The sequence below is a fragment of the Mercenaria mercenaria genome, chromosome 5 (genome assembly GCF_021730395.1).
Source record: "Mercenaria mercenaria strain notata chromosome 5, MADL_Memer_1, whole genome shotgun sequence".
NCBI classification, from domain to species: Eukaryota; Metazoa; Mollusca; class Bivalvia; order Venerida; family Veneridae; genus Mercenaria; species Mercenaria mercenaria.
The window spans coordinates 718,490-746,410 of NC_069365.1; the positions used below are offsets into that span (position 1 = coordinate 718,490).

Here is a 27,921-nt window from a genome sequence, read left to right on the forward strand (position 1 = left end):
AAATGTTAAGACATTACACACATTGTCTTGGCCTAATATATGTCTCTGTCAATTTGTAACTAGATACTTGTTATTTCTCATTTTCTTCATGCAAAGCATGTATAATTACCATCATGGAAATACAAAAGAATACAGTTATTTTGTGGTGCCTCTTTAAAAATAACCAAATATAGTGTGCAGAAGAAACAAACCGTTTCAACGCTTTTGAAATAATGCAGCCAATTTACATTATTCTTGCATTTTTTCCAATATCTAACTTTATTTTCACCCACTTCATCATTTTTTCAGTGTCATATACCCACTCTATGCCAAACATGGCGGAAATTAACAGTGAAGTTTTTTCACCTAAACTATGGGCAAGTAGCTTTAAAAAAAAACATATTTATCTAAACATATACTTATCTTTTCACTGCAATTTCATTCTTGAAAACATATCCACCACGTGGTCTACATTTAAGCAAGTCAAAGCTTCTGTACTTATCACAACACCACACGATTCAAAATCAAGCAGCATCTTTCTATTGTGGTTTTCTCTGATTATGCTAAAACCTAATAGCATCATCTTGTGCACATGTACCATAAAACTAACTTTCCGAAATTGCTACCTTTTTTCGCTGAGTATTACGTTGAGTGTTCATTTCCAGATGCAAATGATGTCCAAAAACTGAATATTCTTCTCAGAAGGGTTTGTCAAGTTTTCTTACGAGAATAAACAAATAATCAAAATACTTGTTATGCTGTCAAATATTCAACCTCGAGTAAAGAACATCAGTTAACAATCACTTATATAGTGCACTGAAAACATGAGAAAAGCGTGAATTGCAAGCAGAAAACGCGGTAAAATAACTACCGGGAACTGGAGACAAAAATAATTAGCAGACGATGAAAAACGTGAATAATTTAATTTAAAATCATCAGGTGCCCACATACTATCGTCTGCTACGTGAATTACAGTATGACCCGTGTGTCTACACACAATGTAAATCCACATTACCCTATCCCTCTCGTTACGTATGTTAGATATGAGTTAGTACATGTATTCTTCATTATATATATATATAGTCTGTTCAATCTCGTCCGTATCTTCTTTATATCTCGTCTGTCCGTCCGTTAAGTCTTCATTAACCGATGGTACCACGCTTGCCTGTCAATTCAAAGGTCCGGGGTTCGAATCTCGATACAGGCACAGACACTTGGGGTCTGGAACCCCCACCCCCCTACAGCCCAAACTACTACGCACCTGTATATATTTTTATAGCTAATGATTATATATTTTTTCAAATTAGCGGTTGTGCGAGGTCCCGGGTTCGAGTCACGGTCTGGCTGCACATTATTTACACCCAATAACATCTTACCGCCCAACGGGAGACCGTGACTGTATATACTCCGAGATCATGTTACTTTGTTTTTTTGTCTCATTAAATATTCGAGGACGAATTTAATAAAGCGAGGGAGTATGTATGTCTCGGTAAGGACTTGGATATTAAAACGGGGAGAAAATGTGAAGGTGACCGGATAGCTCAGTTGGTAGAGCATTGGAATGATATTCCGAGGCCCCGAGTTCGAGTCCCGGTCTGGCTGAACATTTTTCTCACCCAATGACAGTAGTAAAGTAGACCGCCTGTTCAGCTCTGCCACACCCTTTATGACCCCCTTCAGATGTAGCTCCTCTGGGAGCTGTATTCGGAGATTTCCCTTGCCGCTAAAATTGGAGCTATATACAGAATACCTGATGCTCTGTTCCGCGTCTCATTATGAAACATAGACCACGTAGCTGCTAATTCATTTCAGATATCGACATAGAGTTGTCTGGATCCGCATTCTACTTTCAGTAATGTGTATGAAGTTGGATCTTGGATTGACTATCGGCATTCACATTATAGTGAAATATCGGCATTCACATTATATATAGTAAAATAAAGAATGTCGAGGACCTGCAATGCGGCATCCGATTTTATATAGCTGAACAAAAAGAATACAGAGCTGGAATGCTGAGCTCGGCAATCGAAGTTAATAAATGAATACCGAGCTAGAATGCAGAGGTCGGCTACCGGCATTAGATTGTCTAACCTGGCGGTCAAGCTCAATGTGCAATGAGATTATCTCTAAGACATAATATTTTTTTTCGCATTTACTCAGAATGACAGACTGGTTAGAAAGTTAAAGTGTATGGATAACGCATGTTTTTTCGTGTTATAACATATACAGAATCCCGAGGGACTGGTTGGTGCCCGAGCCCGGTAGGGCGAAGGTACCAACGATTCCCGGGAGATTCTGAAGATGTTATATTACGAAATGAACATGCGCTAATGCTATTCTAGCATAAAACCCGTAAAAACTTATAAACGAATGTATTATCCCGCAACGTCATTAGATTTCCATGAAATGCGCGACAATGTCTGCTTTTTTTCACGTTGACGTCATTTCTTTTTGAAATACCCGTTTCGGGCCGTATTGCGTTTACGCCACGGAACGCGCATGTATTAAAAGGTGTTTTAACAGCACGTGAGCGCGACAATCTCTCTGTTAATACACGTTTTCTCTCCTGTTAAAACACCCCCGAAAAAAGACAAGAACGGCAGTTGTATGCTAGAATGTAGGGACAACGCATGTTTTTTCGTGTTATAACATCTGCAGAATCCCGAGGGATTGGTTGGTACCCGAGCCCATTAGGGTTACAAAACAAAAAAATCATTAATACCGGTATTTCTTCTCGTTTGATACTACATGAAAGGGTTTGTTTAAATGGTGATTGTATAGATTTTTACCACCAGTTTGTGTTAGAATATTTCGAATGTTAGGGTCGTAACTCAACCACTATTTCCCAGTCAATACTTCCGTACAGATTTCGTCAAGGGTTAATAATTAATAACTTATAATTCTACAGTTACTGGTCCAGAACAAAACTAAAATCGCCATTTACACCTAATTAACGTTTCGAATTTGGTGGCTCTTTCACATGGTTCATATGGAAGATGCATGTCTGTCATCTATATATAGTCACAGGGGTCCGTCACGTGCTATGATAGAGGGGAAAAATTTTTATGATAGAGGGGATTTTGTTTGTTTTAAATGTTTTTTTAGATGAATTTCAAGAACTTATATGTAGGAAAAAATCACCCATAAAAACATAAATATGGACAAGGGAGGTAACATTGTCAATTTCAATCTTGTCTACTACGTTCTTGTACCGCATGCTATCGCGTCACATATCGGTAATATACGACTCATAACATTGGACTACACGAGCAAAGTCAGGCCCGTAGCTACACTGAGGCACAGGGAGGTCGGTGCCTCCCAGTTTTTTCTGCCAAGATTATGAGAAAAAAGAATATGTTTTGAGGCACCATCTTTTAAAGCATAACCGAGCTGAGGCACTATAATTATAGGTTATTAGCTTTGTATCGGGAAATATACACGAGTTCTTCAGCGGAAATATTGCGCGACTTTAGGAGCGCAATATTCTTCGGCTGAAGAACGAGTGCATATTTCCCGATGCAAAGATAACTTTTTTATTACATACGCATCTACATGTATAAATATTATGTAAATATCATAAATATGTTCAACAGCCTGAATAGGATAAACAGTACTGAACTAAATAGAAAAAGAATAGTGCAACAACACACACTGAATTACGTCACGCACCCGATATGAAATTCAGGCGTCAGTGTATGGAAAAATATTGGCGTTTCCGGTACCAGTGTAACTTAACGGGGAAAAGAAACGAGTATGTAATAATTATTATTATTTCATTTTATTTTGCTTAAACTATTTTCTCCCATTTGTTTTTCATATCACGAATAATTATACTATAGCATAGTTTTCGTACATGCTATGCGCCCTGGAATTTATATTCCAGATTATAATTGGGACATATTCTTGAGAACGGAGTTTTGGCGCATTGCGTATAGACGTAAGACGTGGCCAAGAACTACCATGAGAGCAAACCACTTAATCACCAGTCAGTACAGCTGAGGTAGAAAGCACGTTCTCAAGTGTAAAGAGAACTGTAAATGACTTAGGCCTAAAAAAATTCCTTGTTTCCGGTAACATGCTCAAAAAAGTTAGGATAGGTAGGTCGGAAAATGTTGTTTTTTTTTGAAATTTTTTTTATTAAGGGAGACTTTTCGAAAATTATTTTTTTGTCAAAAATGATTACAAATAAGGGGGTTATGCCTTTAGAGCATCAGTAAATTGATTTCTAACATTACTGGCCATGTTTAAAGCATAAAAAGTGCAGTTTTGCATTTTTTTGGTAAAAAGTTGAAAAAAAAAAAATTCTCCAAGGCCATAAAAACATTTAGGGTCGGGCCAAAAATTTAGGGTAGGTCGGGATACCGGAAACAAACAATTTTTTACGCCTTACGTAACCGCCTAAAAGTTGAAAGCACAAATAAGATTTTGCATGTGCACAAAATGACAAACACTTGAACTTTGCAAGGGCTGTTCAAAGATGGACAAAAACCAAAAATCGTACAATCAATATACATTGTTAATGTTAAAATTTGGAGCTGTGATAAAGCTTCAAATAGATATTGATTAGTTGAGCGTGAGTCCTTGGACCCTAACTCCTAGCTACGCTTTACCTGTCGTCAACACACTTTTAAAATATTTGAAATGAGATGCATGTACACTGTTTTTCACATGCTTTTGTGTTACACTATAAACTATATCATATCTATTTATATCATTAGATATCGAGGAATCATAAAAAGGCCAAGGTTGTACATAATAAAGTTGATTTGTTCTTTAATGATCATTGCAATAAACCAGAGTAACTAGATAAGTACTGGTGATTTCCAGGAAACTATGGTACTTGCAATACATTGCCAGGAAATATGTTTAATCATTAAGATGGTAGTGAACTGTGTAGACTACCACTTGAACAAATGTCATGACTTGTGATGGAACTTGTTGTCAAGTACTATGGGTATATAACTGATAAAATTGCTGTTGAAAGTTGGTGTGAAATGGCCCAAAATGCAGAAAATCGCGCTCTAGATTCCAAACTTTTCATAGGGAGCATGTCCCGGAAAAAACCCTAGCCCAGGCTCTCATTCTTCAGTCCCAGCCGTTTTTCAAGTCTAGAACAGCACTATATCAGCTTTGCACTAACATGGTCCAAATGCTAAAGTTAACAGCCTTGGCATTCTAAAGTGATGGGATTCAACTGGGCAAAGGAAAATTTTATAAGCGTTTGATTAAGTCTTATTTTAAGACATGATCTCGGGAGTATGCATACCTAAATACCTAAATACAACGTGGCACTTACCTGACTGAATTTTGATATTTTTTTCTAAATTGACTCATTTTGACATTACAACAGAACGGCGTATTGCAATCACGTGGTTTCAATCCGTCGCGGACGGTCCGGCTGAGCATGGGCCGTATTCGGCCCTACCTGTTTTTCTTATTAAATTTCGTCTTTTGCTTTGATCAAAAGTGCCGAAATAATGTCCTGTTAATGTAATCATCCATAACGAGCGGTATCTGTCATGATTGCCCGAGGGTGTGAAGAGAGAGAGAAAGAGAGAGAGAGTGGGGGGGGGGGGGGGAAATCCCCCCTCTTGTGCTCTCCCCCTCTCCTGCATTCGCCCCTCGCGGGACGCTGTTTGGTTTACTATTTTAAAATATATGATTATTTATCTCAAATGAATTGCCGACATGCATCTCAGCTCTTAAAAATACATCAACATTTATAGCAATCTGCTGAAATTATCCAAATATTGGATAGTTATCCTTGAAAAATATCATGAAATTGACTGAAAATCTTAACAGAAAGTGCTTTCAAGATGCCAGAAAAACGCACTTACTGGCATCCCAAATCTTAAAATTTTCTCGGGAGAGACTCCCGAAACCCCTGAAGACAGAGAGAGAGGGAGGAATCACCCTCACATGCTCTCCCCCTTCTCATGCCTTATGCCGAAGGCCGGACCACTTTTTCGGCGACGCCGTCTAAATTCGTTTTCGTTATCTATGCCACGTGACTTCAGTTTGCGAATCAAACTACTTGATAACGCATTATAGATAATTTATCAAAGTGGAAGATTTATGCAACACTCTGCCTGATTGGACGAGAGTGTCAATTTCTTTCACTCTGTTGAATGTGCTACGCTGAGTGAAATGTAGACAAAGCGTTTATCCTAAACGACGCTGTTTAGTTTTAAAGCTAACTTTGGCTCAGTATAATTAGCAAGAATATTGATATATCTCGAAATGATAAGTAAGTTTAATAAATATGATAAAAACCTGTTTAAATACCAACATATATCAAATTAAAGAAAAGATGCGAATACGGTCTGCGTATCAATGAATAAGGGTGTGATAAGAGTCTTTTATGTAGAGAAGTGCACTTTAAAAGATTTTCCTTGTTACAATTGTCGTCTGTATATGAAAATGTTTCTTGCTTTTGTGACTTATTCAGATTGCATATTAAAATGAGTACTTGTTTGCTTTGATATATTTGTTATATATTATTTAACTGATTTATTATACATGAATAGTTTTCTTAAGTATGGTATGCAAATATTGAACTCAGTTGAAATCTGTTTTATTATATATATGCTATATAATGACTGAATCTCATTACACTGAAATGAAGGTACGCTGCATACAGTTTATCTATGTGATATGACTACGGTAAACTTTGCTGATGAAACAGAAATATTGAAAAAATTACAATTGTATGTTTTGCTTGACCTTCACTTTTTTATAGGTGTGACGTCATTGTCCAAAGATTCATGAATAGCGAATATGCTGCTTGTTAAAGCGGGATCAGTTGGCCTATTTTAGAAATAAATAAAAATAATAAATAAAAAAAATCCTTTAATTGATTTTTCTCATGTATTCTAATCAAACTTGATTTGTAGCATCTTTATTAGGCCCGCAGCCAACTTTGTTCAGCTGGGACATTTGAACCCTTTTAGGGGCTACTAGAGCTAAAACTAGAAATGCCTTAATACAGCGTCTCATGAACAGCTTGGTGGATCTTTGTCATACTTGGTCTGGAGCATCATTATAAGGTTCTCTTCCAAATTTATTTATATAGGAACTTTGGCCCTATTAGGGACCACTATAGCTAAAAGTAGATATGCCTTTCTTCGCATTAACCACTAAAATGTAACGGATTTTTATCAAACTCGATGTGTAACAATATCGTAAGGTCTCCTGCTATTTTGTTACAAATGGGGATAGGGACCAATTTAGTTAAAAATATAAACACGTTTAATGACCTCTTCTCATGAACCGCTTCATGAACCTTCATCAAACTACTGTTGTAATTATTCATCTAAGGATAAACGAAACAAAATTGCAACCCTACGAAACCTTTGCGAAAAAATTAAAAGAGAACCATTTAAATTGTTAAAGTGCGGTGTTTAGTTTTGCAATTTGAAAAATGTTAGATGAAAGATGAATGTTAGCAATGATGAAAAATTCATAAACGTCTTTCCTTATTACAATTCGCCGACTATCATTTTTAAAGATATTTCTTGTTTAAACATATTATTTCTAAAATGTCAAATTATACGTACCAGGGTGCATGTACCACGTGACTTTTTCGCTAATCTGGGGTGCCAAAAACATGGCGGATTCCTCGATAAAGGTAACATTTTCTTAAATATCTTTTCAGCAACCTGTTCAAATAAAAGGAAACATAACCGAGTGCCGTCTCATATGAAAATCCAACACTCGACTACAAGTTTTCTGTCTCAAAGTCCGTTCGTTTTCTCTAAAAGTGCAACCGCGCAACTGAAGTGAACAAATTTGATGATGTTAAGACGGGGGGCATTTTCGCAAATTCAATAAATAAACCCTTTAAGAGGCCGTAAAAGACTATTTTGCGACACGGATATTTGTACGAGTATTGCCTTGACATATACACTGTAAGAAATTACAAATTAAGAGCCTTCAATAGCTTCCTAGACCGGATTTATCAAATTGCTAAGCAGGGGTCCGTTTTTCTTGATGCTAAGACGGGGGCTTGATTTAAAGATTTGTTATTGAAAGTCTTTTGTATTTCGTTAACCTACTTCATTTAAGTTTCCCCCATGTTTATACTGCTTACTGTAAGAATTATTTATTTATTTGGGTTTTACGGCGCACCAACACAGTATAGGTTATATGGCGCCAAACAGGACTACAAATTTTGGTTCCACATCTCATTTACATCGAAATAAAAACATGAGGTATGGAATCAAAATTTGCATACCTGCTGGAATCACAGAGTTACTGCAAAACCAAGTGTTAAGACCCTATTAATCGCTTCTTACGATCATGCAAGGGTAAGGCAGTGGTGCCAATTCTTTTCATACACAGATCGTCCCAGAATCACATGGGGCGCTTACTGTAAGAAAAAATTCGTTATATGTGTAGTAAAATTCAAATGGTTATTACATATGAAAGCTTTTCGCCGAGTGTAAACTGTGACATTTTACCTAAGGTGAACTACTTAGTACTTAATTTGACTGATTTTATTGAAAATGCACCAACTTTCACTTTATGTACTACATTTCTAGGTCCACTAAAATGTCATGTCTAGATCATTCTTTGTAACCCGTGTAACAAATACTGTTAAGTTTTTGAAAACGCAACAGTTTATATTTAATTCTATTTCAGTCGCGTTAACTTTGAATTCATTTTTCGGCTGAATAAGATACATTTGCGCTTCTGACATGAGCGTCTGTAACAGATGTCAAAATAAATCGGAAATTGTACTGGTTTCGTTGGTCATAAAATGTATGTTATTTCCAGATATCTTATTTTAAGACTTTTGTTCGGAACGTCCTTTGTTTTAAAAAATATGAAATATTATTATCAGTGTAGTACTAAAGTGCATAAATTTACATTTCAGACATTTCTGTGCCAGGAATGTGGAAAGACATATAATTCCAGAAAAGCCTTCTGCGTGGCTTTATTTCCAGAAAGAGGTGACAGAAATCCCGGTGAGACTAATAATATTATTACTAGTATATTACGACCTTACATTGGCATATATTACGCATTGCACATTTTGTCCATCTCCTTTTTACTTCTAGAAATTGTTTTGACTATAATGTGGATTACTTTACATCTTTCACAGCTGATATGCCATGGTTTGCAGGAGACCGTAAAGGGTCTGTGTTTCAGTGACCCTTAATCATTCCCATGCAGTATGCTTTGGTGTCCAACATCCCATTTTGTTGTATCGAATAGCCTACACAGAATATCATTTTACTGAGCCTATAAAATGTCCCAAGTCATTTGAATGAAGTACTGGCCTGCGATGTATACGCTCGAAACCGATTATCATCTTTTTTGCAGATCGACTAATATACATGTAGGCTTTAATTCTTTTTGTGTGTCATTATTTTTTGCAACAACGTACTGAGAAACTTATAGTGTCAACGTTTTTGCATGCATTCATAAATAATTTTACCTTACTCACAACTTATTTGTCTTTATTTATTTTCCATTTTTGATTTTATGAAATTTAACGCCAGTTGTATTGTGATCAGTTTATCGCACCATTGTTCCTGGGAAAACCGGTACCATATTCAAATCTTCTAAAAAGAAATGTCCACTTCCTTTCATAAGAAACATAGTCGGTTTCGGGCTTCGAATCATGGTCGTCTATGAGAGAGATCTTACAACTCGACAATTGTGGCGGTCGACTCTATAGTATGATTAAGTATCAAAATGATCACTGCGACTATTAAACCAGTAATGTGTTTTATGATAAGTATTGGCTCTGAATTATGTTTTCTTTTGTTGTAATTCAATGGTTTAAAAAAAAGTTCTTCAAACTTTAACCTTTGAACATTTACTATGATTTCACAACACACGTGAAGAAATTACTGGCACATAAGACTGATAATTCAATACATGTATCTAAATAACATTCGAAAGTATGATAATTTATTTCAAACCTCAGTTCAGATATGTATTACCAACAAAAGCGATAGAAAACAGCACACAATTATGATCTTAAAAGAAAAAAATTGAGATTAACATTGCTGTGCAGATTCTCAACCATTTCAGTGGTTGCCTTAAGAAGCAAAGCAAAAGTAAGAACTTTAGAGATCTGTTTCAGCTAGAGTTATCGAAAGTTAAACCAAAAAGAAGCAAACTAACTTAAAGAATGAAGACAAAACCAATGCGATAAAAACAGACTTACTATTTTTCCAAAGCTTACCTGGAAATGTAATAAAACTGTAGATAGGGTGTCACCCAGGTATTGAAGTGCTTCCGGGTCGTTGTATTCTAGGAAGCAGTTAATTCCCGATTTGAAGCCATCTCTGTTTTGACTTGTTAAACATTTTGTGTCATTTCCTATGTCTTTAACGGTTGTTTTGTCCGTGTTTTTTCCAGGACAACATTTCTGTGCGGAAGGATTAAAAACTATTCCAGACTGGCGGCCATGACAGATGTGGGTTGGAAATCATAAAGAGTGACTGAATACTTTGATATGTAGCAAAGACGTTCATTGTTGATGATAGTGTTTCTTTACGATTTATTGACATTATTCATCTTTAGAAATACAGAACTCTCAATGCTGTAAATTTGTTGTGAAATTCGCCGCTGAATCCATGTCCAAAAGTGCTTGTTTTACTTACAGCAAAGGAGAAATTGTACCGGACCGACACCATAGAGTGAAAGAATTTTTCATTAAATCAGTCAAATTAAGTATTTCACCTTAGGTAAAATTTCACAGTTCATAGTCGGTAAAAAGCTTTCATTTGTCATAACCATTTGAATTTTAACATACATACAACGGGATTTTTCTTATAGTAAGCAGTATAAACATGGAAAAACTTAAATGAAGTAGGTTAATGAAATACAAAAGACTTCCATTACCAAATCATTGAATCACGCCCCCGTCTTAGCATCAAGAAAAACGGACCCCTGCTTAGCAATTTGATAAATCCGGCCTTGGAAGCTATTGAAGGCTCTTAATTTGTAATTTCTTAAAGTGTATATGTCAAGACGATACTCGTACACATATCCGTGTCGCAAAATAGTCTTTTACGGCCTTATAAAGGATTCATCGACTGAATTTTCGAAAATGTCCCCCGTCTTAACATCATCAAATTTGTTCACTTCAGTTGCGCGGTTGCACTTTTAGAGAAAACGAACGGACTTAGAAACAAAAAACTTGTAGCCGAGTGTCGGATTTTCATATGAGACGGCACTCATCTATGTTTCCTTTTATTTGAACAGGCTGTCGAACAGATATTTAAGAAAATGTCACATTTACCGAGGTATCCGCCATGTTTTTGGCACCCCAGATTAGCGAAAAAGTCACGTGGTACATGCACCCTGCGTACGGCATTTCAAAACTTCGTTACAAGGTTTCTCTCAAAAATATATGATCACTTAATAGTTAAGAAGATCATGCTTATTAAATTTTCGTATGCATAGAATCTTCCCGTTTATACTTTTTATATAAATTTGTGACTTTTAGATTTTGATTAACTTAGAAGTATAACTTTACGACAACATTTGATCTTTTAGATCTGACATGTCATACCCACTTTTTATCCAAGTATAAACTCTCTCTTTTGCCGAATTTCAAAAATGTAATTAAGAAAATGGGAAAAAATATATTATGTACTAAGAACATTTGTATTACATATCTGTATTGTATTTGTATACGCATAAACTATGTTGCTTCTTTCAAATTTTCGTTTCACGTCGGGCCATGCTAAAAAAAAAACATAAAAAACATTTCCCTGAAACAGAAAAGCTGACCAAAACCCTTTTAGGTTAGTTTTTTAAGGTGCCAAAAATCGCAAATACGTTGGCAACAAAAACATGTCTGAAATGCAGGAAAACGCACGACATGGCACCCTCGAAAAAACAATTCCGGGGGAGCATGCCTCTGTACCCTCCTAGAAAGTGCTTCCCTATTTTTTTACCTCTGGCTACGGGCCTGCAAAGGATCACTCTAACTTCTTCTTCTTCTTCTTGTCGTTCGCGACTACACTGTCAGACCAGTAGCCTGAATATAAACTTGTGGTTTGCCGCAGATCCTCAATGCCTCAATACAGTTTCTGGCGGACTGAGGTATCTATCGGCCAAGTCGCAGCTCGCTCTTGGTCATGCCTTTTACATCTCTGAAGTATATGCTCCGCAGTCTGATCTTCTTCACCACATGGACAAGTTTGCGATGATGCCAGTCTGTATTTCTTGTACATGTGAGCATTGAGCTTGTTGTGCCCTGAGCGGAACCTGACCATCATCACTTGTTCAGACCGATCAAGGAGATGAAAAGCATCTTCCACCATTCTTGGTCTCTTTTAGTGCTTGATGACGGTGACTTTCTCCTTGTGACTCACAGTTCTGTTGCTTGTTTGACTGAGCTCCTAGCTTAGCCAGTTTGTTTGCCTCTTAATTGCCTGCAAGTTCACAATGGGATGGAATCCATCTGAGTGCTACTTTGCAGGTTTACTCAGGCTCTGCATTCCCCTGGCTAGCTGCGGAGCTTTATTGTTGATCAGAGCCTTCTTTTGTCAGACAGTGCATCTGTGAGAAAGACGACTGAGGAGTTTCTTCTGTCGAGTCTTCAACCATTGATACGGCCTTCATGTGTGCTTCAGTCTCTGCCTTGTAATTGCTGCGGGTGTTTTTCCTGTGGCTGCATGTAGTGTTTTCTCTTGCCAGATGGGTATTGAATGAAAACTCCTGCTCCTCCATCTTTGACGGCGCATGTGGCTGATCCGTCTGTATTAGATATGAGCCCATGATTCCGGAGGATAGTCTTCATTGATCATGGGCAAGTGTGAGGCTCTTCCGAATGCCTTCATCCTCTTGTTTCCCCGCGGTCAAGACGAGGAACAGAAAGTCTCGCAGTCACTGAGGACAGACCCATTCGCTAGTGGGTTTATAATGTCTTCACGACCTAGGGGAGTCGTTGGTATGCTCAGCTCAGTTTTGAGCTCTGGTTGAGTTTCTTTGCCTCAGGTACGAAGCTGCTACGTTTGGCCGATTCTTTGTGTACCCTCTACTTGGCTTTTATGGGATGGTCTTGAAAAGACCTGAACTTCTCTGCTTAAAAGCAGAACCTTTACATGTCTTCTGTCTTGTAATGGTTGTGTGCCTGTTAGTTTCTCCATGAAGGAGATTGGTGTAGTTTTTTGTAGCACCTGTCATGATCCGCAGTGCTTGGTTCTAAAACCTTGTCCCTAAGCCTGTTGGTTAGTTTTGGCAGTAGTGGACCAGGCAGTTGAGCTATACTCTAAATGGGGTCTCACTGTTCCCTGATATACTGTCTTCACTATTTGCCATTTGCTGCCCCGTTGTTCCAGCAAGTTTGGCATCGGGTCAAGCTTCCTACGGGCCTTCCCTTCTGCTTGACTAATATGGGGTTCAGGTTGCGTTTGTAAAAGGGTCACTCAGAGGTATTTGCCTCGTCGCTTCAATCAGCGAAGTATTTCCCATCTTGATTTTACCCACCCTCTGCATTGGCGACAGGGAGAATAGTGTCGTGGACGATTTCTCTGTATTGATCGGTACACACCAATCTTCAGCCCAAGCTAAAAGTTTGTTGATGGCTTCTTGCATCCTGTATGTGGCTGTAGTGGCTTTGTTCTTCCTTACACCATAACACCAGATCGTCAGCTTTGAGAGCAGCCTTAACTCATTTCGGTAGTTCAGACACCAGATCATTGTGAAAAGCAAAAGGTGTGGGGATAAGACTCCGCCTTGTGGGACACCCATGACGCAACAGGAACTTCCTACTGTTGCATGTTCTAAATGACTCTTGATCTTGTTGTGGAGCTATGACTTAATCCACCTCGCATGTGACCTCCTACTCCAGTCCTCATCAGCTTGACGGGAGTCCATCAACCCAGACTTTGTCAAACGCCTCTGCAGATCGACCCATGCTGTAGCATAACTTTCTGCTCTTGGAAGGCGTCCACTATCTCTTGCGATAAATACGTGGTCTGGTCCTTAGTGGAGCGGATTTGTCTGAAGCCAGCTTGTTGCGTTGCGAATAGGTTGTTAGTCTCCATGTACCACTTCAGGCGTGCATTCACAGTCCTCTCCATGGTTTTTCCGACACAGCTGGTTAGGCTGATTGTAGCCTTCTTTGGATCCTTCCCTTTCCTGTGGATGGGGATCATGACTGCCTCTTTCCAAAATCTTTTTGGAAGCAGCCCTTGTGTCCAGCTGTAGTTGTAAATTTCAAGGAGTTTTCAAATTGCGGGCAGTGCCTAGATGGGTCAGCATTTCATTTGTGACTCCACTGGCCCAGGAGTTTATCTTTGTTTCAACTCCCTAAGTGCTGTCTGTAGCTCATGCAGTTTAAGACTCTGCTTCATGCATACTGGTGTCACTTGGCTTGTCTGCCTTTCACTTTTTTTTCTTCGGATTTTCCCTTTTGCCGTTCCCTGTTGATGGGGATGTTGGAAACATCTTTGTTGGGTTAGAGGAAAAACGTGTTTGTCACTTGTTTACCCGTCAGCAGTTCACCATTCTTTCCAAGTTACTGAGCCTCTTCCTGTTTCTTCATCGTTTCAGCTGTCTCGTCAATCTCCACAGCTTTTGGCCATCTCGCTCTGGGTTTGAGCGAGGCTGTTTTGTTTCTCCAGCTCTTCCTCTGTGCTTCACGTTTGTGCCTGAAGATTTGGCCTCGGCTTTGCTGTAGAGAAAGGTTACTTTCTTGTGAGGGATTGTTTTCTGCTTCCTCCCGGTTCTGATTACTTTCCCTGTAGATTCCCCCAACTCATCACTCCAGTAGGGCTTATAGTCCCTTCTTGCTCCCTTTGGAATGGCGCTGTAAGCAGCCTTAAGTATCTGGCTGTTGAAGTCTTTGACACCCGGTTGATGTCTCTACCTTCCACTTTAAATGTCTTTACAGAGTCATCACTCGGACTTTGTGTAAAAGGTCCACCTGGCCTTCTTGTAGTTCCATCTGGGGATGTTATGTGAAGTAGAGGTTTATAGGTCCATAGTAAGTTGGACTGGGCGATGGTCGCTACCTCCAAAGTTTTTTCATTTGACTTCCCGCTTGACATGTCCATGTATTTTCATCAGTACATAAAGCAAGATCGGGGTTGTGTTGTTCGCCAACTTCTGGAGTAAAAGGTTGGGGATCATTTGACTTTTGGATGAGGTTTAGCTTGTTATCATTTGCCAGGTCTCCACTTCCTCTCCAGTTTATCCAGTTGGTCATATCCCCAGCTTTGTGAGTGACTGTTAAAGTCTCCTACAATGATGAACCTGGTTTCATCAGTTGTAACTTTGTCAAGGGACAGAGTTTTTGTCACTTGGAGAGTATATGTGCACAAGTTTTCAAATTGAACTCGTTTTTTCTGGAGGCTCAGAACTTGGAACTCGGAGTCATTCATATGCGTGTTGATCTAGACAGCGCTGATGTTGTTCCTGACCAATGTCTTTGATGCCTCCTTTTCGTCTCCCAAATTTTCTGTCACAGCGAAAAACACTGGTATCCTCTGACTTTGAAGGATTTCTCTGGTGTAGGTGAGTTTCCTGAATGCAAACGGGACTTTGATGTCTTTCTCATGGAGGATATGCTCAAGTTCAGCTTTCTTGTTGAAGACATCCTCCGCATTCCAATGTATCACCCCTGAAAGGTTGATGCGGATTGGTTCTTCTCCTTTGGGTATGTTCCTCCTTCTTCTCTTTGCATGTTGTGGATTGAAGGGGGACTTCCAGTAGTGCGGGTGGACTCTGTCGAGACTCAGAGCCCGGCACTGAATCCCCCTGGAGGGACCTCAGAAATTCAGCACCACATTGTTGAATACCGGATGGCTGTGTAGTCATAGCGATATTGCATGGTGCTGTGGTTCGTTAAGAGGTGCCCAAAGGCCCAGCACCTCTGTTTCAACTATCTATTTTCTTTTTGGGGGGTTATCTCCCCCTTAGTTCCGAGTTAAACCCTATCCTGGGAACACAGGAGCTATTTGTCCCCTAGCTGGGGGCCTGTCCATAGGCATCAAGGCGTGTCCACACACCGGTGGGCCTGACATGCCACATGTCTGGGGGCAGACCTCCTTCGAGTCCCCTGCAGTTCTGTCTGAGGCCGCAAGCTGCTCAGTTACCGTGTGGCGCCATCTGGGAGGCACTGCAAAAGGGCTTGATCACTCTAACTGAAAATGTAAACTTTTCCCAGCTTAAAATGTTTCACAAAGTCATAATTTATAATTTTCTATATGCCGACACAGCCGTGTTTACATCAGGTATACAGTCGCGTAAAATATTTACACGGTCAAGTCCAGGCGTAAAATGCAATAAATAGCGGTAGAACGTGGTGAAACAAGTTATGGTTCTTAAGAATGATAATACCACATTACTCCCCTTGTCTATACTTATGTTTTTATGGGTGATTTTTTTTACATATAAGTTCTTGAATTTCATCTAAAAAACATTTAAAACAAAAACAATCCCCTCTATCATAATTTTTTCCCCTCTATCATAGCACGTGACGGATCCTATGATTTTCATATATTTCTTTAAGAATACCCTGAAAATAAAACAATAAAGTATACCACCAATTTATTTAATATCTTAATAACAATATGGCCAGTTTCATTTCATTAGTTCATTTGAGATTTGGTTACAACAACAGTTTGAATAACAACACCCACACTTTTGAAAGTCACACTTTCTCTTTGTCAAATTAATATTTCGTATGTCCGCCGTTCGCATTTATAACTCCCCGACAACGTGGCTACGCATCGAAATGATGTATCTCTGAATTATGCTGAATGACATCTTGTGCAATATTCTGCTGCTCGTTAATGGCATCAATTTCAAGACCTTGTAAATTCAATTAATTAAAATTTTATCTGATGAAACATTTATAAATTAAAATTTTAGTATCTTTTTTTAAGAAACGGCTTAACCTTGTTAAAACATTTATTTGTCTTGCTGCCTTATTGCAGACATTTGAAAGATGAACTTTAAAATTTAACAGCGAGTCAATTTCAACTCCTAGAAGTTTTACATGGGATTCACAGGGTATATTTACGTCTGATACTTGAAAACTTCTAATATTGTCAGATGTATTTCTTCCAATGCATATTGCCTGGAACTTGTCCGGGTTGGCCTGCATAAGATTGTTTTCAAAGCAGTTTATCATCTTAATGCTGTCTTCTTGAAGAGTGGTTTTAAGTACCTTAATATCGTTATTAAAAGAAAGCGTATTGTCATCTGCATAATTGTAAATAAAAGACTTTTTGATAAAATAAAAGATATCATTGATAAAAATATTGAAGATCAGGGGACCTAGGATTGACCCTTGAGGAACACCTTTATTTATAGCTTGCCAGTCACTATAGAAATCACCCAGTCTAACTTGTTGTTTTCGGTTGGAGAGGTAATCCAGCATAAGATTTGCTGACTGTTCAGTTAAACCATAAGCTTTAAGTTTTAAAACGATTAAATCATGAGGGAGGCAGTCGAATGCCTTGGACAGGTGCATGAGTAAAGTAGCTACATACTCATGCCTGTCCAGGGCACTCTTCCAGTCCTCAATCAGACGTAAAAGGGTTGTTTGACATAAAGGCTGATAGAAATTTATGAAATACATTTTCAAAGTGGGTATTTAGTTGTACACTTATTGACTGTTCAAAAATTTTAGATAGAGTTGGTAGTATGCTAACAGGTCTATAATTTTTCTTCTGAAATGGATCTATAGGAACGCATATTGGTAGTGCACGTCGCTGACGAATTCTTCACCACATTTTCAGCCAATGACAATCCTTGTAATTTTGCTTATCAAGGAAGTTAAAAAATGCGCGAAAACATGCGCAGTCGCACAGTTTCACGTATCCGAAGTAAATAAATCCAGAAAATGACAATTATTTTTGGTTTTATTGAGTTTTATGATACCATGTTATGCCGTACCATAGAAATAAGTTTTGACTATGCCAAGATCCCGAAATAGCAGAAGTGCTAGCCCCCAGAAATCCGTGTCAGCGGAAAGTATTGTGGAATTTGAACACAGAAAAACTTTGCAAAATGTCCATGATATTTTTTGCGAGGCAATCGATGCTGATGTCATTCGATTGGTTTTGCAGGAGTGTAGTTGGAGAGGTAAATTATTACTCTGTTTGGCATGTAGAATAATATGAATTAAGGCACCGCCTAGCAAGGGGTTGGACGGTTATGGAAGATAGATAGCATGGGGGTTTATCTTTTATAAACAGTGGTTTACATTTAGTGTCAACACACCTCTTACAGCGAATATCATACTTTGCAAAACTTACAGGAAGCAGTGATGATGCAGCATGCCCATTCACGCACTGCAGTACGTGAATCACGTACAAAATATCAAATGCACGCATAAAAATCACTTGTTGGGGGTACATGCACGCAGAGATTCGGAACTCTAGTTCAGCTGCAATATCGCTGTTTACTTGCCAATTGTTTGGTTGTCTTTAAAAAGCAGATCCGGTCCCGACGTTATAATTTCGTTTCCATCACCGAATTCTCGGCGTAATTGTCCAGCTGTATAGAGGGGTTTGGTAAATGTTTTAGTCGGACGTCATTTCGGGTCGTGTGCAAAAAAAAGAATGGATACGAAACGCAAAAAGGCATTTTAGCTTTAATAAACTCAGCAAAAGGTTAACAGTATTTTATTTTTCGATATTTAACTGCAATTTTGATACACATTGCATATCTGTAATAGTTCGGCCATTTATTATTGATGGACGAATTTTACCAGTCTTCAGTTGACTGTATGTTATTTCGGACGAATCGTGTTCCGTTCACGAAATTGGGGAATACATGAACCTTGCTGAAAAATTATTTATATTTAGTATAATATAGGGAGGGGTGTTTTGATTCAGAATTTCCTATCTTAACTTTGGAAAAACATTTTACATTTTCTAAAATTATCTCGTCTGTTATACCCCACCCACGAGAGTTCTGTATGAAGAAAACAACAACAAAAAACAAACAAAAAAAAAACATGTAATATACAAATTTCAGTAGTTAAATAGAAAATTTTCAGATCTGCCATGTAGTGTACCCCCAAATTTTGAAGTGTACCCCTATTTTGCAAAAGCAGGGGCTACATGTACCCTCAACTTTAAAAATGAGTGGGCATGCTGTGATGGTGTCATTCGCCGCAATCTCGCACTGGCTTTAGGATTTTTGTTTGTTTGTTTGCACGCAGAAACAAGACGGCCTTTACACTTCCTAACTGTTTTAAAAGTGTTTTTCAGTTGCATGTACAGTTTTCATACGAAAAAGAAGTAAAAGAATCATGTTGGCGCGGTTTACAAATTTCTGTGACTGATTGGGGGTGCTCGGATGTTCATGCAGACAACCAGTCCGCGACGTGTACATAAACCGGAACCGGAAAACATCGAAAAAATTGCCTCAGTATATGCAAACAACAAAGACGAATAACTATATATGGATGTTACCGTCTCGGGGATTTTCATCCCGTATAAAATCAGTTGCCGCTTATCTATCTGGAAACTAGTCCAACAAATTCGAGGTTAATTCTTAATAATGGCAGTGGCTAGAGAACTGGAAATTGGTTCCCTAGACAGCGCACTTATTTGTCTGTCCAGAACCAGTTCTCCAGCCAAAATACTGTGCATAGGCAAGGGAACTAGAATTTTATTATGCATAAAGCTGCCGAAATTCACTTTGTTTCTTTTGGTAAGTATCATGCATGTTATTATCTTAGCACAGCTAATATTAAGGTCCAAAGATCAAGGTATTAATTTATTTTACCATATCAGCAAGCCATTCGCTTGCATTTATCTTCGTTTTACTGTTTCTCCTAAAATTGTACTCTCCACATACTGTCCGCCATATTGGAATGATATAAACTAGGAAATCAATTTTCGGCACAGGAGAAAGCCGAAATAAATTTGAAATTTAAACTTCAAATACAATACAATAAAAGAAACAATTTAAACAAATTAAGTGATTTTGATGACACTGTTTTTTTTTAGTTTGACTATACGTAGTATAAGGAGAGCTATCTTACTCGACCCGGCGTCGGCGTCTTTTCGCGTCCCCACCTTCATTAAAGTTTTTTTTACACTTCCTCTTTTTAGCTCACCTGAGCAATGCTCAGGTGAGTTTTTCTGATCGCTCGATGTCCGGCGTCTGTCGTCCGTCGTCCGTCGTCTGTCAACATTTAGCTTGTGTATGCGATAGAGGCTGTATTTTTCAATTAATCTTCATGAATATTGGTCAGAATGATAACCTTGATGAAATCTAGGCCGAGTTCGAAAATGGGTCATCTCGGGTCAAAAACTAGGTCACTAGGTCAAATCAAAGAAAAACCTTGTGTATGCGATAGAGGCTATATTTTTCAATTGATCTTCATGAATATTGGTCAGAATGATTGCCTTGATGAAATCTAGGCCGAGTTCGAAAATGGGTCATCTCTGGTCAAAAACTAGGTCACTAGGTCAAATCAAAGAAAAACCTTGTGTATGCTCTAGAGGCTGTATTTTTCAATTGATCTTCATGAATATTGGTCAGAATGATTGCCTTGATGAAATCTAGGCCGAGTTCGAAAATGGGTCATCTGGGGTCAAAAACTAGGTCCGTCGTCTGTCTGTCGTCTGTCCGTCAACATTTAGCTTGTGTATGCGATAGAGGCTGTATTTTTCAACTGATCTTCATGAAATTTGGTCAGAATGATTAACTTGATGAAATCTAGGCTGAGTTTGAAAATGGGTCATCTGGGGTCAAAAACTAGGTCACTAGGTCAAATCAAAGAAAAACATTGTGTATGCGATAGAGGCTGTATTTTTCAATTAATCTTCATGAATTTTGGTCAGAATGATTACCTTAATAAAATCTAGGCCGAGTTTGAAAATGGGTCATCTCGGGTCAAAAACTAGGTCACTAGGCCAAATCAAAGAAAAACCTTGTGTATGCGATAGAGGCGGTATTTTTGAATTGATCTTCATGAATTTTGGTCAGAATGATTACCTTGATGAAATCTAGGCAGAATTCGAAAATGGGTCATCTGGGGTCAAAAACTAGGTCACTAGGTCAAATCAAGGAAAAACCTTGTGTATGCGATAGAGGCTGTATTTTTCAATTGATCTTCATGAATTTTGGTCAGAATGATTACCTTGATAAAATTTAGACCAAGTTCGAAAATGGGTCATCTGGGGTCAAAAACTAGGTCACTAGGTCAAATCAAAGAAAAACCTTGTGTATGCAATAGAGGCTGTATTTTTCAACTGATCTTCATGAAATTTAGCCAGAATGATTACCTTGATAAAATCTAGGCTGAGTTCGAAAATGGGTCATCTGGGCTCAAAAACTAGGTCACTAGGTCAAATCAAAGAAAAACATTGTGTATGCAATAGAGGATGTATTTTTCAATTGATCTTCATGAAATTTGGTCAGAGTGATTGCCTTGATGAAATCTAGGTCGAGTTTGAATATGGGTTATCTGAGTTCAAAAACTAGGTCACTAGGTCGAATTAAAGAAAAATCTTGTGTATGCGATAGAGACTGTTTTTTTCAATTGATTTTTATGAAATTTGGTCAGGATGATTGCCTTGATGAAATCTAGGTCGAATTTGAATATGGGTCATCTGAGGTCAAAAACTAGGTTACTTGGTCAAATCAAAGAAAAAACTTGTGTATGTGATAGAGGCTGTATTTTTCAATTGATCTTCATGAATTTTGGTCAGAATGATTGCCTTGATAAAATCTAGGTCGAGTTCGAACATGGGTCATCTAGGGTCAAAAACTAGGTCATATCTAAGAAAATGCTTGTTTTATCGCAAGAGACCAATTTTTTGGTCCAATCTTAATGAAAATTGGTCAGAGTATTTGTTTCCATGAAATCACTAGGTCAAACATGTTTTACACTGTTATGGTGTGTTTCTTAGGTGAGCGACCTAGGGCCATCTTGGCCCTCTTGTTTCAACTTATCTCTGTAATTACTTGATGGATTTGATTCAAACTTGAAATAGTTATTCCTCATCATCACCAACATCATCTGACATAAGGGCCATAACTCTGGCACCAATATTTCATGATTTATCCTCCTTTTTCACTTAGATTTTAAGGTTAAAGTTTTGATGCACTTTCACTCTATCTCTGTTATTACTGAATGGATTTGATTCAGACATAAAACAGTTATTCACCATCATCACCCACATCATATGACACAAGATGCATAACTCTGGTACAAATATTTCATGAATTATTCCCCCTTTTTACTTAGAATTTCAGGTTAAACTTTTGATGCACTTTCTCTTTATCTCTGTTATTACTGAATGGATTTGATTCATACTTAAAATAGTTGTTCAACATCATCACTCACACCATATGACACAAGGTGCATAACTCTTGCACCAATTTTTCATGAATTATTCCCCCTTTTTACTTAGAATTTTATGTTAAAGTTATGATGCACTTTGACTATCTCTGTTATTACTGAATGGATCTGATTCAAACTTAAAATAATTGTTCAACATTATCACCCACATCATATGACGCAAGGAGCATAAGTCTGGCACCAACTTTTCATGAATTATGCCCCCTTTTACATAGAATTAAAGGTTAATTTTGATGCATTTTCACTATATCTCAGTTATTATGAAATGCATTTGATTCAAACTTGAAGTAGTTGTTCCACATCATCACCCACATCATATGATACAAGGTGCATAACTCTTGCACCAATATTTAATAAATTACGGTATGCCCCCTTTTTGCTTAGACTCTACTTATAATATTATATAGTGTTTTGATACACTTTAAATTTACCTCTCTTATTACTTGATATTTTTAACACAGACTCGGCTATTGTGCAATATCTTCATCCAATATTGGAGTTAATAAACACTCCAGTGACAGCTCCAGTTTCCTCAGATGTGCCCAGTTTCACTATCCAGCATCGAAATAGTCGAGCGCGCTGTCTCCTGTGACAGCTGTTGTTAATTTGCTAATCACATGCAAAGTTTCATCCAATAAAAAAAGCAGGATGCATGTTAAGTGCAGAGGTGTTACAAACCAGTATTTAAAGTGATCATAGAATCCACTGGAAGATTTAGTGGTGATTAAATTATTTTGTACATCCATAAACATCTAATGACATATATACAAAACAATACAATTTTACAGTTAAGTAAACATAGTACATGTTTAAAGGAAATAACATATAAAAATGGCAAAGCAGTTTTCACGCATTCATTCCAATGATTCGTTTTAGCTTACATCATTCCAATATGGCGGACACGGTATGTGGCGAGTACAAATTGGAGACACAGTAAATGCAGATAAATGCAAGGGCATGGTAGAATTGATTATGATAATAATAAGCAAGATACTTTCCAAAAGAAACAAAGTGAATCCCGGCAGCTTTATGCATAGAAATAAAATTCTGGTTCCCTAGCCCATGCATGGTACTTTGGCTATAGACATATTAGCCTATTGTAAGTTTCCGGTGGTTTCCATACGATCAGAATCGGCTATTTCTCTTGTTTGGAATGGACCGGGTCAAGTTTTATTAATAACCCAAATTTGACGCAATCCTAGGACATATTGAGATATAAGCTTTTGGCAGTGGCTAGTGAACCGTCACTGGTGCTGCAGACCTGAGGTCTAGTGCACCTTTATTTTTTTCATATATACAGTCTTTATGTGAAGTATAATTATAAGATATTGTCACAGTAATATGTATGAACATTATTAAAAGAATAAAGTAAGATAAACCTTGACTTACCTGTTAACTTACCTCAGTGCGCTGATCTTTGTTCTTTGGCAACAGTAGTATCCGCCCTTTACTATTATGTACTGAGAATAATTTATAGCTTCACTATTGGGAGAATAGGGGTGCTATTCTACTTGCCCTGGCAGGGGCGTGAGCTTTCTTGGTTAAAGTTTTACGGCAACCTTTGTTTTTTTTCTTTGTTACTATTGCTTATATCTTACTGTAACTTCACATTAACATTGTTCGGCATGCAAATAAAGTATGCGCAGGGGCTGGGCCCATTATACCAAGGTCAAGGTCACCAAGGTGTTATACTTCGGTTATTTTTAAGGTTAAAGTTTTTCAGCAACCTTTTTTTTCTGTCATATCTTTGTTACTATTGCTTATATCTTACTGTTACTTCACCTAAACATTGTCCAGCATACAAACAAAGTATGTGCAGGGGCTGGGCCCATTATACCCAAGTTCAAGGTCACCAAGGTGTTGCACTTATGTTATTTCCAAGGTTAAAATTTTTTGCAACCTTTGTTTTTCTGTCCAGTCAGACAAAGACTGTCATTGTTACTATTGCAGCGAGTATTGCTTATATTTTACTGTAACTTCACATAGACATTGTCCAGCATACAAACTGTTTGAAACAAATAATGTCACTATGTGCAGGGGCTGGGCCATTTTTACCAAGGTCAAGGTCACCAAGTTGTTATACTTGGAATTATTTTCATGTTAAATTTTTTCAAAAGCTTTGTTTATAGACATATCTTTGGTACTTTAAAAGATAATGACTTGAAATAAAAAATACTTCTTTATAATCATCATCTGCATGTGTGGTTACAATCCCCATAACTCTAATTGTATTTTTGACAGAATTATGCCCCTTTCATACTTAAAGATTTTTGGCAATCTTCGCTTTCTGGATATAACTTCAGTACAATATAAAATAATGACTTGAAACTTAAAATATATCTTTATCATCATCATCTGCTATAATAATAAATAAAAAAAAAATAGAAATATAATTTGAGTTTAGCAGTCTTTATATGTTATGTGCATGTAGTTTCTTGGACTGTTTTTTTCCTGATATAATTTAATTCCATCAAAATAAAAAATGTCAGTGTAGGGATAATACATGTTTTTTTGTGTATTAACGTCTGCAGAAGCCCGCGGGATTGTCGAGGTCACAAACATATCCCAAGGGCTTCTGCAGAGTTAATACACAAAACAAACGTGTATTGTCGCTATTCTTGCATAAAAAAATATTTCACGACGATTTAAGTATTGTTTTCATATGTGATGACTTGACAATTCCGATACAGTTTTTATTTACCATTCCTGTTGTTCTTGGAAACGGTAATCATGTTTTAAATATCCGTATCCAGAGCCCGGAAATAAACAACACTATCAAAAGCACATCCTGATGATTTTTAAGCGATTTTTTTTTCTCTCATTATTACAAACATAAAATTACCAAAAATTGTTCATATCATTTCACAATTTGGTAGACTCGACCACAATTTCAAGAATAATAACTTTACATTCGAGTTATATTGAGTACAGACACGCAGTTGGAGTACGGATGAGTACGAACGTAGTGTCAAGTTTCCAAGCTGTTTATATAAATTCTTCGAGAAATTAGATAAAAACATACCGACTGATACTTAACAAAATCATAAATATAATACCTAAAAAGGAACAATAGCACAAGTTACACGCGATACTTATTTATTCACAGTTATTTACAATAACTGAACAGACGCTTTGTAAAGGGAGTGAACTCTAAGAGAAGCTAGAGCATACATTGATGGGGGCAGTACGTTTGGGGTTGGAAACAGATACAGCTAAACATACTATGGATTACATTGTATCTATAATGCTACAAGAAGAGGTTGTTATGGAAGAAGCAAGACGCAGATGCCAGATATCAGTGTGCGCAAAAATACATACATATATCCCTGGCAAAGCATTTCAAAAATAAAAATCATGTATTAACAGCACGTGAATTGCCTTGTTTGCACTTGTTTTTCTCCCGTTTATACATGGGCGGATCCAGTGAAAAAAGTAGTTTTTATGCAAGAATACCCATTTAAACCTCCGAGTAGTAGGGTCTTTTTATATATTTGTGTATCTGCCTTTTAAAGAAGATGTCTGTTATTGAGACATGAATTCATTTTACTGTCAAATCGCCCCTTAGGGGAGCACGCTGTCTTACAGACAGCTCTTGTTAAGAAGATCGTTTAGTTATGATAGAATGAATTTCATTGAAAAAAAGATATTAAGTTTGAATTTTAAGTTGAATATATAAGATTTAATTATTGTCTATATTTGGATATATACATGTCTATCAGAATTGAAATTCAAACTTAAAAAATTTCAGATTCATTATGTCACATCCAGGCCACACCACAAAGAGGTGCTCTTATCATGGCCCGCCCCTACCCCATTTTACAGTTAATTGCTATATATCGGCAGCTTTCAGAGTGCTGCAAGATTGAATTTCAATTCTGATAGATGTATATAAATCCAAATATCTTAGTAAATGGCAGATACTACTGTTGCTGAAGAAAAGGCTTTACAATTATACCTGTAGGTTACTGTGGATACCAGGATACATGTCATTGTTTTCAAACACTGTAGCAGTCCAATACACCATATTCTTAATTTCTTGGTAAATATTCTTCTGTGCTAAGTATTTTGAAATTATAAATAGAAATATAATGTGACCAAAACATTCCATTGTTAACAGTTCCGAGAAAGAGTGGAAAAGTCAGTATGATCTACCATTTGTTTATAAGTTTTTGAGAAACCTTTTACAGCCTAATTAATGAACACTAAGTGAAGGTTTTATAAGTATTCTCATGTTACTTACAGAGGAGGAGGCAGTTGAGAAACTGTTGATGATTGCTGAAAGTTATGAGGAACAGAGAAAATACAAGAGCAAACTTCACAGAATTGCCGAGGGTTTGTATTTATGTTTCTTGTACTGTAGGTAGAGGTCACAATTATGGCCATCTTAAATGTTGTATTCTATAAATATTGCCATTTTCCCACATTGTTAAAAGCTGTTTTCTTACTTAACTGAATATGAGAACATATATTTCCATTGCTTGACAGCATATGAAAGAAATAAATTGTGACTTTTTGTAAGTGCAGGGTAAAATGAAAGTGAAAGTAAGTATATATGTAATAATCATAAATATTGTCTACCGTAGGACTGGTGTTTTTGTTGTGTACAAGATGTGTGGTAAACAATTAGAATAAGAGTAGATAACGTTAACAGTTTTGAAGTTGTTTTGTAATGTATGATATTTAGGCCCTATAGAATTATTTGTTTAAAAAGAATTGAGTCGATGATAATTATGTCAGACTGTTAGAGAATGTTGACTTAATCTTGCAGAAAGTACTAAAATTATCTTTGCTGTTACTTAACATTTTATGATATCCATTGTAGGAGTGTTTGGGTCTCTCCGCTCAGAGGATTATGGACACAATTCCATCATTACAGCGGCCTCTAGCTTATCTCCTTCAGAGAAAGTTATCAGGAGACCATCAAAGCCAGCTGCAAGTGCTGACAAGAGCAGCACAAACACTTCCAAGCTTCATCCTGTTGGGTCTTCCGAACAGCTGCTTGCCAGGGGCTTGGCACCAACATTTTATTTGTCTGGAGCTCAAGGCAGTGGGAATTCCACAGTGGACGAAATTGAAATGGATCTGCATTTTCCACAGTTACCAACAAAATCATCCGAAACTAATCTCTCCAGTGCTTCTTCATCAGTAAGCAGTCAGAAATCACACACTGAGCAAGCAAAAACTCCATCATCATCAAAAACAGCACTTCTGTCTCAGGCACAAAGTGCGTTTAATCAGCAGTTTGACGATGCTGAAGGAACACAGAGATGGGAACAATATAAACAGAAGTTGAGTGAACATTATTTAGTTAACTTGACAAAAGAAAAACCTGGTGGTACCAGCAAAGCTCAGAGTCCAAGTTCCGACTCCAAACAATCACAGTCCTTCCCTGATGATCCAGCTATTCTGCAGGCAGAATTGGAAAGTCCAAGGTCTGATAAGGTCATTCAGAAAGAAATTGAAAGACCAAGATCTGAAACAAGTCGTAATTTTCCTGTGCGACTGTTAAGTAGAAGTCCGGATACTGTTGAGGATGATGTACAGGTACCTGACTTAATCTCAGGACAGAATGCCAATTTTCCGTATGCTTAGAAGCTCTATATCCATGGTATTCTTCTCATCTACCCTTTAAATCCTAC

General features: G+C 37.5%; 1 protein-coding gene and 1 non-coding gene across 2 annotated transcripts; both read left to right on the forward strand.

The window, feature by feature from the left end:
- Positions 1-1,509: 1,509 nt before the first annotated feature.
- Positions 1,510-1,585, forward strand: Trnai-gau (transfer RNA isoleucine (anticodon GAU)). Its single transcript has one exon. It is a non-coding gene; the product is annotated as a tRNA-Ile (tRNA).
- Positions 1,586-17,751: 16,166 nt separating this feature from the next.
- Positions 17,752-27,874, forward strand: LOC123556256 (uncharacterized). Its single transcript, XM_053543083.1, has 3 exons — positions 17,752-18,042; positions 26,525-26,614; positions 27,105-27,874. The coding sequence occupies exons 1-3, from the start codon at positions 17,874-17,876 to the stop codon at positions 27,872-27,874; spliced, it is 1,029 nt and encodes a 342-aa protein (XP_053399058.1). The 5' UTR covers positions 17,752-17,873.
- Positions 27,875-27,921: the final 47 nt, after the last annotated feature.